At 36.5% G+C, this 16081-nt stretch overlaps 1 protein-coding gene across 4 annotated transcripts in view; it reads left to right on the top strand.

Annotated features, from left to right (window-relative positions):
- The first annotated feature begins 3110 nt into the window (after positions 1-3110).
- LOC140528969 (Fc receptor-like protein 2) overlaps positions 3111-16081 on the top strand; it is a 38557-nt gene continuing 25586 nt past the window's right edge. For 2 of the 4 annotated variants that reach the window (XM_072647331.1, XM_072647328.1), the window contains exons 1-2: positions 3111-3415; positions 6062-6082. In XM_072647331.1, coding sequence (XP_072503432.1) covers positions 3307-3415; positions 6062-6082 — 130 coding nt within the window. In that variant the 5' untranslated portion in view covers positions 3111-3306. Of the gene's footprint in view, positions 3416-3899; positions 4959-5327; positions 5874-6061; positions 6083-16081 lie in introns of those variants that run through there. The other 2 variants (XM_072647329.1, XM_072647330.1) reach the window with 2 other exon arrangements.

Genomic DNA, 16081 nt, shown 5'->3' with positions numbered 1-16081 from the left:
GCAATTTAACCAACAGAATAAATATAACAAATAAAAAGTGAAGGATCTAAATAGAATTTTAGGAAAATTAGAAATAATAGGCCTCAGATGTACATGTCATCTTTGCAAAAACTGACCATATATTAGTCCACAAAAACCTCTTAAGCAAATACAAAACAGCAGAAAATATTAAACATACTCTTTAATGACAACCGTGAAAAAAAATTATATTTCATAAAAGACCAATGAAGAAAAGTGTAAAAGTCAAATGGAGACTAAATAACTTAATTCTAAAGAATGCATGAGTCAAAGAACAATTTGTAGAAATAACATGCAATATCATCATAGAAAAATGATAATAATGAAACAATATACACAAGACTTTTAGAGGTACGTAAAGCAGTCCTTGTGGACAAGTTACATCTCTAAACACCTTCATCAACAACAACAGAGAGAAAGAGAGAGAGAGAACAGATCAACAAATTGACAACTAAAAACCAATGAATTTTTAAACACCAAAATAGAAATCCTGAAAATCAAAAAAGCAATAAAAATGAAAGAAAAAAAACACATTGAATTAATAAATGAAACTAAGAGCTTTTTGTGGGGAGTAATAAATAAATCATTAGGAGAGTGTAGGAAGAGGAATAATGTCCAAAGTATCTAGAAAAATAGATTGGGTTCAGCTTACATATGACTTTATCATCTAAACAGAATCAATTATATTTTATATTAAAGGCAGTACAAAGTCATTGCAGTTGGTTGACTAAGGAAGTCATATAGTCAATCTACATTTAGGGAAAATTAGTTTGACTGCAGTATTTATGATGGACTAGGTTTGTAAGTAGGGAAATCAATTATGAAGCTACTATATATACTAATCTAGGCTAGATATAGTAAAGGGTAGCTAGGTGACACAGTGGATAAAGCACTAGACTTAGAATAAGAAAGACTCATCTTTATGAGTTCAAATCTGGCCCTAGACACTTAATAGCATATAACCCTGGGCAGGTCATTTATCCCTGTTTGCCTCAGTTTCCTCATCTGTGAAATGAGCTGGAGAAGGAATGGTAAATCACTCCAATATTTTTGCCAAGAAACCCCAAATTTGAGTCATGGAGAGTCAGACATGCTTGAAATGACAGCAGAGGTGGTGAGGGTCTACAACTGTGATGGTAGTTGTGTGAGTGGAAAGAGGAAGTCAGATGTGAGACATATTGTAAAAGTATAAACAATAAGATTTAGCAGCTGATTAGGTGTATGGAGTGAGGGCGGATGAGGAGTTCAGGAAACTGGCAATTATATGAACCTAAGAGATTGGAAGAATGGTGGTACCTTCCAAAGAAAGAGGGAATTTTGGAAGATAGGGCTTTAGGGCAAAAGACAAGATCAAGAAGAAAGCCAGAGACTCAGACAAGCAGAATAAATTTTATGACAAGTCAAATTTATTTTATACTTAAAATTTTTGGAGTGACCCAAGGTAACACAGCTTGCTCTTGGCAGATTGAGGACTCAAACTCATTTCTCCTACCTGATAATACAGAATTCTTCCCCCTACTAGGCCTGGGTGGGTCATTAGAAACCCAACCTAGGCATTGTTGGTTGATCAACAATAAACACTAGAACCGAAAAATTTAGAAAAAAATTTGTCATTCAGTAGTGGGGAGAGCCAAAAGAGGTGAACTATTTCCCCAGACTCTGGGGTTTTTGCTATTAATGTGTGTGTATACATATATATGTATATATCTATACATACATACATAAACATATACACACATAAATACGTATATACATACACATACACACACATATATCTATATATTTATATAGATATACGTGTGCATTTATTTATTCATTTATTTGTTTATTGGTTTGTTTGTTTATTTCAAACAAAGGAACAAGGAGACCCAATATAGGTGGCCTATTCTCCCAGATTCTCTGGGGGATTTACTATTAATGTGCGTATATACATAAATATATACATACACACACACACACACACATATATATATACATACATACACACACACACACATATATACATACACACACACATATATACATATATAGTTCAAACAAAGGAACAAGGAAACAACAGCTGACTGGCCAGCACAGAGGCAGTTTTCAGAAAAGATATGAAGTTAGCTTGAGACATATAATGGGAGGACACTCCTTGCATTGCTTGCATCAATTTTCAGTTCCCCTTGGAAAGTTTTTTTGGGGAAGGGCATCCTGAATTAAACGCTAAACAAATCTGATCTCTAAGCAGTAAGTCTGCTCTCTCAGTCATGTAGGACTAAGTTCAAACATGCATTAAAGTTTTTCCACAGCATTAACACAAAAGCACAAATGGAAACCAACACTTCAGAATAATTCAGGCTTCTCATTCACCCATCAAACAATTGACAGTTATGGAGGATGCAAGTCAGTAGAGGTGAAATGCCGAAAGGTATTTTATAATTTCTCTGCATCATAGTTTGTTCTTCTTATTCTAGGTATCTATGTATGGAACATTCTTTAGCTTGTCAGGCCATTTCCCTCTGTTCATTCAAACAGCTCCTGAAATCCTACATCCTTTAGGAAATCCTCTTGGATTGATCAGAGAAAGTTCCCAGATGACTCTGCCTTATCTGACCATACAATCCACTCTATGTGTGGATTTTCTGTTTCCCCAATGCAAGTATATCTTCACCCATAATATACATATGATATTAATGCCATTCATTATCTATTTATATATACTTAAATGTTTCCAGGGATTTCTCCCTGCTCATATTTCCTTTCCATGCATATCATTGTCAATGACACACAATGTTTCCAGTGGGGAAAGACTAAATCTGTCTTGAATTGTCCAGTACAACATTTGTTCAGCACAAGATATTAGTACTAAAATAAGCTTTTAGATGAAAACAACCCTGATAGTGATGATAAGGATAGTAGATCAATCTTTGAACTGCATTTAGATTTAGACTCTCACTAGATTGTAGCACAATGTGTGACTGCATGGTCAAAAGAAAGTGAACCTTGAAGTAGAGAAAGGAATGCCCCTTGAAAGATGCAAAGCAGATGGTTGCAATCTAAGCATTCTCTGAAGTCAGAGACAGTTTCCTTTGACAAGTAGATACTAGAGAGAACTACACTGTTGTTGTAAGAGTTCAGGCCAAAATGGGGAGGGGGGTACTTAAGTGATTCTGTAAGGAACTGGCTTTAGTTTCTCAGTGTTACAGAAGAGGAAATGTTGTTTTACAATTTAAAGAGAATACTTCCCACTTCTCTTTTGCTCATTCTATCAACTCTATTTTGAAAAGTCACTTGGTATCACTATGGATGTATCCTGCTTCTAAGATCTGGGCTGATCTGCTGCTGAGAGAAGGTCTCCTCCCATTTACCCTCAATCTGATCCTCATGCTTCTTTGGATATTACTACTGATTTTTGGTGAGTATGATGTAAACTGGGTGGGGCAGCCCAGATATTCTCTGATCCGGTATCTTCCTGATGGACTTGGGCAGCCTAGGATAATCAGAGATTCTCCTCAGAGAGATTAAATGCTTCACCTTTCTATGGTCAGATTCAGGGTAGCAGAAAACAATAGGAAAATGAGCAACTTTAATGTTTCAGAAGAAACTCAAGTCAGTGCCTTTTGCTTGGCAGACAGGTCTCCTTTTGAATTTAATAGCAAACTTTATAAGCCCATTAAAATGGGCTTTTCATATCTAACCACCAAGTACCATGGATGGCTATTTGCTGAGGAATTCTGTTACCTTCCTCAGTTTTCCAACTAGGTGATCTGAACATTCCATGCTTGAGCAAAAATGCTGAATCAATGCTGTGTTAATTATTGCTACCCTCTGAAAGCTGTTGACATTTAAACCCCAAGTTCTGCTTTTCCACAATGGGGTTGTTTGTCTCAAGGAAGGAGAATAAGCATTTATATAACACCTATTATATTCCAGATATTGTGCTAAGAATTTTCTTTTACACATATTATAGCATTTGATTCTCAAAACAACCCTGAGAGATAGGTGCTACTATTATCCCCATTTTACAATTGAGGAAACTGAGTCAGACAGAAATTAGGCACCTTGTTCAGTGTCATAGAGGTAAGTAAGTCTGAGGCTAGATTTGAACTCACATCTTCCTGACTCCAGCCCTAGCACTCTATACACTACATGACCAATTGCCTCAAGCATGGGATATATTGCAATCAAAGAGGTTACCCAATCAAAATTATCTTTGAGCCTCCACTCAGTGATTTACTGACCTTTCTTAGACTGTATTCTATGTCAGTGAGCACTAGACCTGTGGCCCTGCTATAATGGAGAGGTTTATCCCAGGAAAAGAACACCTGTGTGGGAATATTGCCTATAGTGTTTTTACTCATCCTACAATCAATAAGAAAAGGAATAGTGCTTTAAAAAAAAATAAGGAACAAAGTGCATAACAGAGCAAACTAGCATTACCAAGTACTGAATTCCCTGTACTTTTGAACCTGAAAAATTCCTTCCCCACTAAACAGAAGATTGATAGGGACTCAGGAGTTCTAGTTCCTCTAGTTCCTCCCTTGAGTAGGCAAAAGAGTATAATTTCCACTCATAAGATTCATGCTTCGTATATGACAAGTCAACAATGCAAACATAGATACTCATGAATCAGACTCTCTGATCAGCTGTGGGACAATCTCCAGTTGTCCTCATCTATATCTGGCCACTGGACCAGATGGTTCCAGAGGAGAAAGTGAGGCTGTTGACTTTACACAGCCTTCCTTCACACTTAGATCTGATTCACTTGCAAGTCATGGCATCACCTCCCTGATGTCACAATCCTCTTCCTAAACAAAGGACAAACAACAACCAGTCAGGCATGCCACCAGGACCTGATTAGGGACCTGATATGAAATGAAATTCAAGAAGTTTGCCAATAGAACCCCTGACCTTGTCTGACCACTTCACCCAACTAGTGGAGTTGATAAGAAAAGTTGGTAAGACTATGAGCCCAACTGACTTTGTTTTCCTCTCTGAATATATCTGACACTTCCCCCTCTCCAGTTCCTGTCACTACCTGCAGCCTCAATCAATGCTGTTTCACTCTTAGTGTAGGGGAGAGGTAGACAGTGAAAATGAGGAAGTATGACATTTAGTGTGGAAAAGAAAAAATTACTCAGAAAATGTGATCTCCCTAGAGACAAATCTTGATGATACAGTGAGTTGAACTCTTTATCAGAAGACCATGTCCTAGACACAAGCTGGGAAATACCTCATGGATGCTAGCTCCAGTTGGGAATTCTTGTTGTTTAGTCATTTTTGAGTCATGTTTAACTCTTCATGATCCCATTTAGGATTTTCTTGGCAAAGATGCTAGAGTAGTTTGCTATTTCCTTCTCCAGATCATTTTACAGATGAGGAAACTGAGACAAACTGGGTTAAGTGACTTGCCCAGGGTGACACAGCTACTAAGTGTCTGAAAGTCATATTTGAATTCAAGAAGAGGAGTCTTCCTGGCCCAGCACTCTATTCATTGTACTACCTAGCTGCCCTACCCAGCTGCCCGAAAAGGAATTGTAGACATCTTCTACTTTGATGATTTCATTTTTCAACAAGAGGAAACTGAGGCCCTTTAGAAATGAAACAAGGTGCTTGATGTCACTTAGCTACTTAGTGGCAGATCCAAGAACCAATCAGTGCACATCTCTATCCACTGTCTTTAGGTCAGAGCACTTACTAGGGGGAGAGAGTCTCTTCCCAGAGCTTAGGCCAGGAGGAAAATGAATGTGAGTAAAGAGAACTTGGGACCAACTCCTCCTTCACTGTATTTTGCTGAATTTGTACTACTCAGTGCCGGGGTACCTCAGACGTGATGACCAGAACCTTAAAGGGGAGTGTTTTCTACTAAGTTGGTAAGTTCTAAACAGTGGCCTGGTATTTACAAGATATTATAAGCTTTTGTTTTGACCCAATCAAAGGGGTGGGGTAGGAAGTAACATGGTCAGGTGAGAAGCTGAGGATATTCTTAGAAGGCTAGACACTAAAAAAAAAAGTGAGAATATTTCCTTTGTCTAACTTCTTATTTTTCTCCTTTTTGCAGTATCTGTTGATGGACAAGCACGTGAGTTTCCCTTTTCTTTGTTCTTCTGGGCACATTATGAGCCTCACGAGATCCTCATGAAGACTTATCTGAGGGGGGTCTTGTTTCTCCCAGCCCTTACTGGCTGAGAATTGCAGGGATATGAAAGTGTCACCAGCTTTCTCATTGAGCCCCTGGGCTAAGGTGGGGCAACTGTGTGCCCACAAGCACCTGTTCTCTGCTCATGTTCTGTTCATTGAACAGGCCCCCACCCTGAATTTTTAAAAATCTGTGTATTGGAACCTTTAAGGGACCTCTAACAAGAAAGCAGATAATTCTAAGCGGTATAAAGTGTTTTGCAAACCTTAAAATGCTATATAAATGCTAGCTGTTGCTGCTGTTTTTTAAAAATAAGTTTTTATTTATTTTTCTGTCTTACATCACCATAGGATCCCATATATCCCTCTCCCTCTCCATGTGACAATTAGTATTATTTTAGAGAGGAGAAAAAACATCAACATAACTGATGGAGAAATTTAGAAGTAAACATGTGCTATGTGTGACATGTGTGGACCTCCCACCTCTACCAAGGGTGGTAGGTTGGGGCTGTCTTCTCATATCTCATTGGAGTCCCACTTGATCTCTTTAATTTTGTTACATTTAGATTTTTGATAACTCAGGTCCTCCTGACTTCGGGGTCAGTGTTCTATTTACTGAGCCCCCAATGGCCCCAGTTACCATTTACATTATTGCAGTCAATGTGCATGTTGTTTTCTTGGCTCTACTTATTTCACTGTCCATCAGTTCCTATAGATATTTCCATGATTCTTTGTATTCATCATATTTATCATTTCTTACAGATAAATAGTACTCCGTTACATTCATGTGCCACAATCTGTTTAGCCATTCTCCAAATGATGGATATCTACTTTGTTTCCAATTCTTCACTATCGCAAAAAGTTCTGCTATAAGTATTTTGGAGGATATGGGAACTTTTTTCTTACAGATAGCTTCTTTGGAGTATGAGTTCAGTAATGGAGACTCAGGCTGAAATGGAATTTAGCCACTTTGCATAATTTCAAATTGCTTTCCAAAATGCTTATACCATTTCCCAGCTCCACAAACAAAATATTTATCTTCCCACAACTTCTTTGTGGTCCTTCTTTTGAGAACTATGCAGTCATATTCTTTTGGGGAATTGTAGTGGACGGGCCCGTGTCCCTACACAGCTCGGTGATGTGGTGAAGAAGAAAGAGACATGGGAGGTGGGAAAAGATAGACCAATTCCATTTATTGATCTGAGGGTCATGGTATTTATAGACAGAAACTGCAAGTCTACATGACATTCTGCTCGTCTCCTGTCCCAGTGATTTGGCCAGTCTTATTGTCTTTAAAGACTGTCAGCCTAGAGGACATCTATTTTACATATCCCTTGTTTTCTGTAATTCCCATGTTTGTCTCAAGGAGACAGCAACATCTGGGGGGCATGGAGAGCCATCCCGGATGATAATGAGCGCAGTCTCAAAGAACAGTTTCCCCGAAGGTCTTTCCTGATCTTGTCAATAGCACTCCACCCTGGCCCTCAACAGGGAATGGCATTAGTTTATACACACACACACACACACACACACACATACACACACATATTGTGTCTGTATGTTTGTATGTATGCACGTATGTATATGTGTATGCCCACACATATATACACACACACACATACATCTTGGATCCAAAACTCTTTTGAGAAATCTGATATGAAGACTTTTTTTCCCATTCAACCACTTCCTTCTCTTATTCTAGATGCATTAATCTTGTCTGTACAGCAGCTTTTCAGTTTCATGTAATCAAAACTATTTTATCTTTTGTAATTGCCTCAATTACTTATTTGATTAAGAATGTATCTCTTACTTGTAACTGTGAGAGGTATATGGTGTGTTTCTTTTCTAATTTTTTTGCTATATGATCATAAATATTAATGTGATATATCCATTTAGAATGTATTATAGAGTATGATATAAGCTATTATCTAAACTAATTTCTGCCAGAGTGATTTTTAGTTTTCCCAATAGTTTTTGTTTTTATCAAATAGAGAGTTTCTTCCTGAGGCAGTTTATGTTTTCTAAGTACCGGGTTAGCGAATTCTATTATTTCTGAATCTACTGTGTCTAGTCTATTGCATTCCTCTGTCTTTGTCCTTTAACCAGTGTCAGAGGGTTTTGATAACTACTGCTTTATAACCTAATTTGAGGTTTAGAAGTGCTAGTCCCCTTACTTCTATTGATCATTTCCCTTTATATTCTAGATCTCTAATTTTTCCAAATGAATTTTGTTATTATTTTATCAAGCTGTATAAAGTATCCTTTTGGTAATTTGATTAGCATAGCATCAAAAGAGTAAATTAATTTTGGTAATGAAGTCTTTTTATTATACTAGCATGACCTAGCCATGAGTATTAAATATTCTTTGTGCTATTTTGGTTGTTCTTTAACTCTTTAAGGAGCGCTTTTTAACTGAATCTATACGTGTGAATATGTGTGTGTGTGTGCGCGCGAGCGCGCAGTTTGGGAGACTGATCTCTCGACATTTTATGTATTTTGTAATTATTTGGAATAGGTTTTCCTTTCTATTATAATTTTTGTGTGTTTTGTTATTATTATATAGAGGTGCTGTTGATTGTTGAGGATTTATTTTGTAGCCTGCAATTTTACTGAAGCTATTAACTCTCAATGAGTATCTTTGCTGATTTTCAAACTATTATATCTTCAGCAAATAGAGATAGTTTTATCTCTGCTTTACCTACTTCTTTTGCTCTAATTCCTGCCTTTTCTTCTTGTTGTTTTTAGCATTTTCAGAAAACATACCAAACAATAGTGGAGCATGTTTGCTTCATTCCCATATTTATTAGAAGAAATTATCATGTTTCCCCTTTGATTACGATGCTTGCTTTTGGTTTCAGATGGATGCTTTTTATGATATATTTTTATAGTCCCTCTATGTCTATACTTTGCAGGACTTCTAGCAAAAAAAATAAAATAAGAGTATTATACTTTGTCAAAGGTTTCTTCTGCATCCATTGAGATACTCATGTGACTTTGGATGGTTTGAGTTTTGTTGCTCTTACTCAGTTGTGTCCTACTCTTCAGGACTCCATTTAGGGTTTTCTTGACAAAGATACGGGAGTGGTTTGCCATTTCCCTCTCCAATTCATTTTACAGATGAGGAAACCAAGACAAACAGTGCTAAGTGCCTTGCTCAGGGTCACAAAGCTAGTAAATGTCTGAGGCCATATTTAAACTCATGGTGATGAGTCTTCCTGATTCCACAACCAACACTCTTCTGACTGTACCACCTAGTTACCCCAGATTTTTAGAATTGTAACTTCTTTATTAATTAATTTTTAGTTTTCAACATTCACTTCCACAAGAGTTTGAGTTCCAAATTTTCTCCCCATCTCTCCCCTCCCTCACCCCAAGACAGCATGTGTTCTGATTACTCCTTCCTTCAATCTGCCCTTCCTTCAGTCACACCCCTCCCCTTTCCTATCCCTTTCTCCTCTATTTTCTTGTAGGGCAAGATAGAGTTCTATGTGCCATGGCCTGTATGTCTTATTTCCCAGTGGCATGTAAAAACAATTTTTAACATTCATTTTTAAAACACTGAGTTCCAAATTCTCTCCCTTCCTCCCTCCCCACCCACCCTCATTGAGAAGGCAAACAATTCAATATAGGTTATCCATGTGTAGCAATGCAAAGCACTTTTATAATAGTTATGTTGTGAAAGACTAACTATATTTCCCTCTACCCTATCCTGCCCCCCATTTATTCTACTCTCTCTTTTGACCCTGTCCCTCCTCAAAAGTGTTTACTTTTGATTACCCCTCTCCACCCATTTGCCCTTACTTCTATCATCCACCTGCTATCTCCTTCCCCTCTACTTCGTAGGGTAAAATAGATTTTCATACCCAGCTGAATGTGTATGGTATTCCCTCTTTAAGCCAAATCTGATGAGAATAAGGTTCACTCTTTCCCTCTCACCTTCTCCTCTTCCCCTCCATTGCAAAAGCTTTTTCTTGTCTCCTTTATGTGAGAGATAATTTACCCCATTCTACTTCTCCCTTTCTCCTTCTTCCAATATATTCCTCTCTCACCTCTTAATTTTATTTTTCAGATATTGTCCCTTCATATTCAACTCACCCTGTGCCCTCTGTCTCTCGCTCTCTCTCTCTGTACATATATATATATATTGAGAAAACTCTCAAGGGTTACAAATATTATCTTTCTATGTAGGAATGTAAACAGTTCAACTTTAGTAAGTCCTTTACAATTTCTCTTTCCTGTTTACCATTCCATGCTTCTCTTGATTCTTGTGTTTGAAAGTCAAATTTTGTATTCAGCCCTAGTCTTTTCATCAAGAATTCCTGCAGTTCCCCTCTGATCAGTCACTCAATCCCCCAATGATTTGACCACCTAGAGCTTCAGAAATAGCCACTGTTGCTGCTTGGACCTCCATGGGCTATGTGCCCTCTCCACTGCCCTGGGGCTGGGACCAGACTATGCTACTCTCACCCAGGTCCAATAGGCTTTTTTCTACAGACCTTCCAAGCTGTCCTTGGCGTTTTGGGATTGAGAAATCTGAAAACCACCACACCTGCCAGTGATTCAATCCTCTGAGACCTGCTCCAACCTGTTTGTGCTGGCACAACCCATACTGGACTGTACTCTGCTCCCAGCTCGGTGTGATACTTCCAGGCTGTCTTGGGCTGGAGATTTATTTCACTCTGTCATGTTGTGGGTTCTTCAGCTCTAGAATTTGTTCAGAGTCATTTTTATAGGTATTTGTAAAAGTCCCTGCTTTTACTGTTCCATCTTGGCTCTGTACCCCTTCAGGCTTTGCTTTTTAATATAATTAATTATATTGATTGTTTTCCTAATATTGGAACATCCTTGCATTGCTGGTATAAATCCTACTTGATCATCTGAGTGTTTTCTTGGATAAATTGCTATAATCTCTTTGACAGGATTTTGTTTAAAATTTTTGAGTCACTGTTCACTAATAATTTTGAACTATAGCTTTCATTCCATGTTTTATCTTTCCCTGGTTTAGGTATTAGGACTATATTTATCTGACAAAAAGTTCTGGTAGGGTTCTTTCTTAATTTTTGAGATTAATTTATGAAGTATGAATAATAACTGTTGTATAAAAGTTTGATAAAATTCTTCTATGAATTCATCAGGTCCATGAGTTCCTCCCCCAGGCTCCTTTGATAGCTCCTTTATGATTAGATGCATTTCTTTTTCTGAGATCAAATTATTTAAGATACTTATCTGGTCTTCTAATAATTTGAATATTTTATATTTTGATGGTATTCTTCTTTCTTTCGGTTTCTCAGTTTTGGGAGCATATAATTGCATAATATATTCTTGTTATTTTTTAAAATTTCTTCTAGTTTTGCTGTGGCTTCACCTTGTTTATTTGTTCTTTTATTAATTTAATTTTCTGCTTTCTTTTTTTCATCAGATTAACTGAATTTATCAATTTTGTTAGTCTTCTAAAAAAACAGCTTTTAGTTTTATCATTTCTATGGCTTTTTTGTTCCCAATTTATCTGTTTCTCATCTAATTTTAATCTCTTTTTTATTCTAATTTTTGTTCTGTTGATTTTCTAAGTTTTAAAAACATATTTATTTCATTAATCTTCTGTTTTTATTTTGTTAATGTATGACTATCATTTCCTTCCTGAGAATTACTGTAGCTGTATCCCAGAAATTTTGGTATGTTATTTTCTAATTATATTATTATGTCATTATTAATTGTTTCTATGATTTGTTCTTTAACTCACTCATTACTTACGATTACATTGTTAATTCTCTGTGTAGGTCTATATCCTCTGTGATCCTTAATCAGTTTTTATTGCTATTGCATTATAGTCTGGAAAGGATGTATGGATAGTTTCTGTCTTTTCATATTTCTTTTCAATATCTCTGTGTCATAGTATATGCTCAATTTTTAAAGTTCCATGTGCTACAGAAAAAATGTTTATGTGTGTATGTGTGTGTGTGCTTGTGTGTTCTTTTGTTGTTCCATATAGAAGACTCTAGGAGATTTTTACCTCTAATTTCTCAAGAAAATTTTTCATTTCCAAATTTTCTTTTTTATCTTTCTGTTACAGGAGGATATTGTATTCTCCTGTCATTATTATGTTACTGTCTATATCTTCTTGAAGCACAGGTGGTGTTTGTTTTATGAATTTGGATGCTAAGGCACTTGGAGTATACAAGTTTATTACTTATGTTGTTTTGTGGTCAGTGGTTCCTTTCAGTTTAATATAGTTTCCACTTTTGCAGCTTGTAAATTTTAATGTTTGTTTTTGCTTTGTCTTGTGGCAAGGTGCTGCTTTTTGGGATTCAGTTAATGCAGAGTCATTTTTATCTTTTTTTAAAAAATGTGTTTCTTATAAACAACAGATTGTAGGATTTTGTTTTCTTATTCAGTCTGTCACTTTTTTCCATTTTATTGAATTTTTAAATACATCTACATTTAAAATTACAACAGATTTGTATTTTCTTCATCTATTTCTTAAATATTTTTTCAAGCTATTTCTCTTTTGCCAACTGTAAACACAGCATCATTTTCCTCAAGTTACTTTACTCTTTTTTTAAGGTGACCTTGTTCCCACTGACTCTCTTCCCTTCATCCCTGCTTCTCATTTACTACCAGTTTCTTTTTAGGGTTCTGCTTATTAGTTCCTTTCTCCTTTTATTACCTAGTTATATTTCCTCTCCCTCTTTTTTTCTTCTCAGTAGGATAGATTTCCTCCACCTCTCCTTCCCTGCCACTTGTCCTGTTCATTAGTGGTTTTTTATTTCATTTTTCACAGCTTTCCCCAAAAGGGATTTCTTTCACTCTCTTCATTATGCATCTTATCATTTTTTCTCTGTGTTCTGCATACAAAACTTCCAAGGTATCCATTCTAGACACTGCCCTCTAGATATCCCCTCTTTTCATTATGCTCCACTCTCAGAGCAATACCTACTATTATTTCAGGTGTCAGAGAGACTGTGCTGTTCAGTCATTTCAGACATGTCTGACTCTTTGTGATCCCATCAGAGATTTTCTTGCTAAAGATAATGAAGTGATTTGCCATTTCTTTCTCCAGCTAATTTTACAATGAGGAAACTGAGACAAATGGGGCTAAGGGATTTGCCCCGGATCGCACAACGGTGTTTGATACCAAATTTGATTTCAGGTCTTCCTGACTCCAGGCCTAGCATTCTATACACTGTGCCATAAGGACACTTCCCCATTGTGGGAAACCTCTCTCTCCACCACTGGATATGCCCAAAGAATATTTATACCCTCTCTTATTGACAACTTTTCCCTATGTTTGCCTGGGAATCTCTTCCCTGTGTCCATGTTCTCCCACTCCTCCAGGTTCCAGTTGCCCCAGGGGTTTCAACTCTCCCTCCCTAAACCCTCAGGACAAGTAGATTTCTCAGGCATTAAAACTCCCAGACCTCCTCCAGTGTGAGGTCCTCCTCCCAACTCACCCAAAGGAGCATTCATCAGTGGAATTCCCTCTCACTTCCAAAGTAAGGCTTCTTTCCTTTCCTCCCCTTTTCAATCTTTCCTCCTTCCTCCTTGCCCACTCTCCTGTAGGTTTTTCTCTTTCTGAGACCACAAAGGCCACTTTTTCCTCATTGCTAGCCTTCGATTTGACTCTAAAACATCACTTGCTCCTCTCTATCCTCCTGCTCTGTCCCCCCACTTCTTGTACCCTTTCATATTGTAAGAGAAGAAACATTCACAAAAGAAATATTCACCTGTAAGCAGAATGTCACCAGATTCTGTCCAAAATCCCCTGTCTGTCTCTTCACTATTACATCTTTTACTTCATGGTGTTCAGGTTTTTTTGTCCTGTGATATTCTCCAGGGAGACCTATAATCCTTAGGTTGCCTCTACTAATCCTGTCCTTGAGATCAATATGTTTTGCTGGCATCATAAGTATATTTTCTTCTCATGTTTTTGTTTTTTTATTTCTCTTCTTCTAGATAGTCTTTCATTTCTGTATATTTGTATTTCCAAAACTATTATTCTTTTGTTTTATTGGTGACACTTTCCATTGCAAATTCAAGGGTTTTTTCCTATTCATTTACCAGATCTGGAGGCCATATTTCCTTCTGCTTTTAATGTTCTCCCTGCTGACTTGATTTGATTACATTCCAGATCTTTGGGTTTTCTTTTTGGTAAGATATTTGGTAAATTCAGTCTTTCCTCATTAGTTTTATTTTATTGCTCATTTTCTGACTCTCTTCATTTTGATAATGAAATGATTAAGTGAATGAAGATTCCAATATGCACCTGAATGGTTATTCTGTAGAGCTTTTCAAACAATATGTATGCATACACATACACACATATATGTACATGTATGTGTATGACAGACAATACAGATATACAATAAACTGAGTGTAGAGTTGATCACTTCCAATTGAAGGTCATGTGAAAACTCCTCAATTGGACAGGTTTTTGAAAAGCAGAGATTTCTTTTATATTCTTGGAAAGGGCCCCAAAAAATGCTGCTGGAATTGCAATTTGAGCTTGGAAAATATATCTGCTGCAAACTTGTGTGGTAATAGAGCTCTCACTTCTTGTATTAACTTTTGACGACACAGGAAGTGTATAAAGCTATATTACATTACTTGTGGTTTGAACAAAGTTAGTTGTCCTTGAACTGACTTTGCTGCTGCATAAATTTCAGAAATAAACCTGGTTTTGCCTTGCAGTTTTCAGCTGAATTCATTAAGAAACATTATCAAGTCTTCAACAAAAGCTAATTCCAAAGCTATTTATTCAATGTTTGATAACAGTGGTTGTGTGCAGGTCTTCTCATTCAGAAAACTTTCAGTCTTGATCTTGTGCTCTAAAAATAATCATTATTTTTTTCTCTTACTTTCGTACTTTGACATGGCAGGTATGCACTGGTAATAAAAAAAAAAATTTGCACTACAATGATACATGTGGCACTCAAATGCTGTCAAGCTATAACTCAATCACTTTCATTACTAATGTGCTGATTAGCAACAGAAAGAAATGAGAATTTCATATATGGTTTCTGTTACAGCTACTCAGCTTCCGTTGTAGCCAGAAAGCAGCCACAGAAAACATACAGATGAAGGAGTATGCCTGTATTCCAATGAAACTTCATCTTTAGGCCCAGTAACTTGAATTTCATATAATTTTCAAGTATCATGAACTATTATTCTTCCTTTGATTCTTTCCCCCAACCATTTAAAATTAGAAAAATCATTCCAACCTCAGTAACTGTACAAAAATAAATGGCAGACTAGATTTGGCCTACTGGCCATATCATGTTGCGCCTATCCTAGTATATTCTTTTTCCTCTCCCTTTCCTTTCTTGTCAAAAATCTAAACACAGAATAAAACCACACCCAAGTCCTGTGTCTTAACTCCTTTGATGACCCTGAAGACAATTAGATTCTAAAGGAACATCTTTCTTTTTTCCCTTTAGAAACTGAACACTTCATGCTCAAATGTACTTAATTTTCTCAGATTATCTTTACCTCTATTTCCATTTCAAATATCCTACTCAATCCTTGTTTGGATTTCAAAGTTTCTTTTCAACTATATTTTATACCTCCCCCCAGGAATGCTTGAAGGTTTTCTATTCTATTTAAAGATACTTTTTCCTTATATTATAAACTTATTTTTTTCAAAGTAAGTTGTACTTGATTGAAAGTCTTTATATATTGCCTTTCAGTATAGCATATTCTAAGATTTCCTCTCCTTTAGAGAAAACATAGTATAATTGTGTACAATATCTTTTTAGTTTTCTTTTTTTTAATTTAATTTTTTTGTTCTATTTTAGGTTCCAAACTGTTTCCCTTCTTTCATCTCCATCCAATGCTAAAGAAGGCCACCATTTAATATTGATAGATAGATAAATACATACATACATATACATAGGTAAAATCATACTATGTGTACTTCTATTTATCAGTTCTTTCTCTGGAGGAGGATAGC

Source organism: Notamacropus eugenii, chromosome 2 (assembly GCF_028372415.1).
Source record: "Notamacropus eugenii isolate mMacEug1 chromosome 2, mMacEug1.pri_v2, whole genome shotgun sequence".
NCBI classification, from domain to species: domain Eukaryota; kingdom Metazoa; phylum Chordata; class Mammalia; order Diprotodontia; family Macropodidae; genus Notamacropus; species Notamacropus eugenii.
Note: the sequence above shows the minus strand (reverse complement) of the source record. Positions and strands in the feature narration are given on the sequence as shown.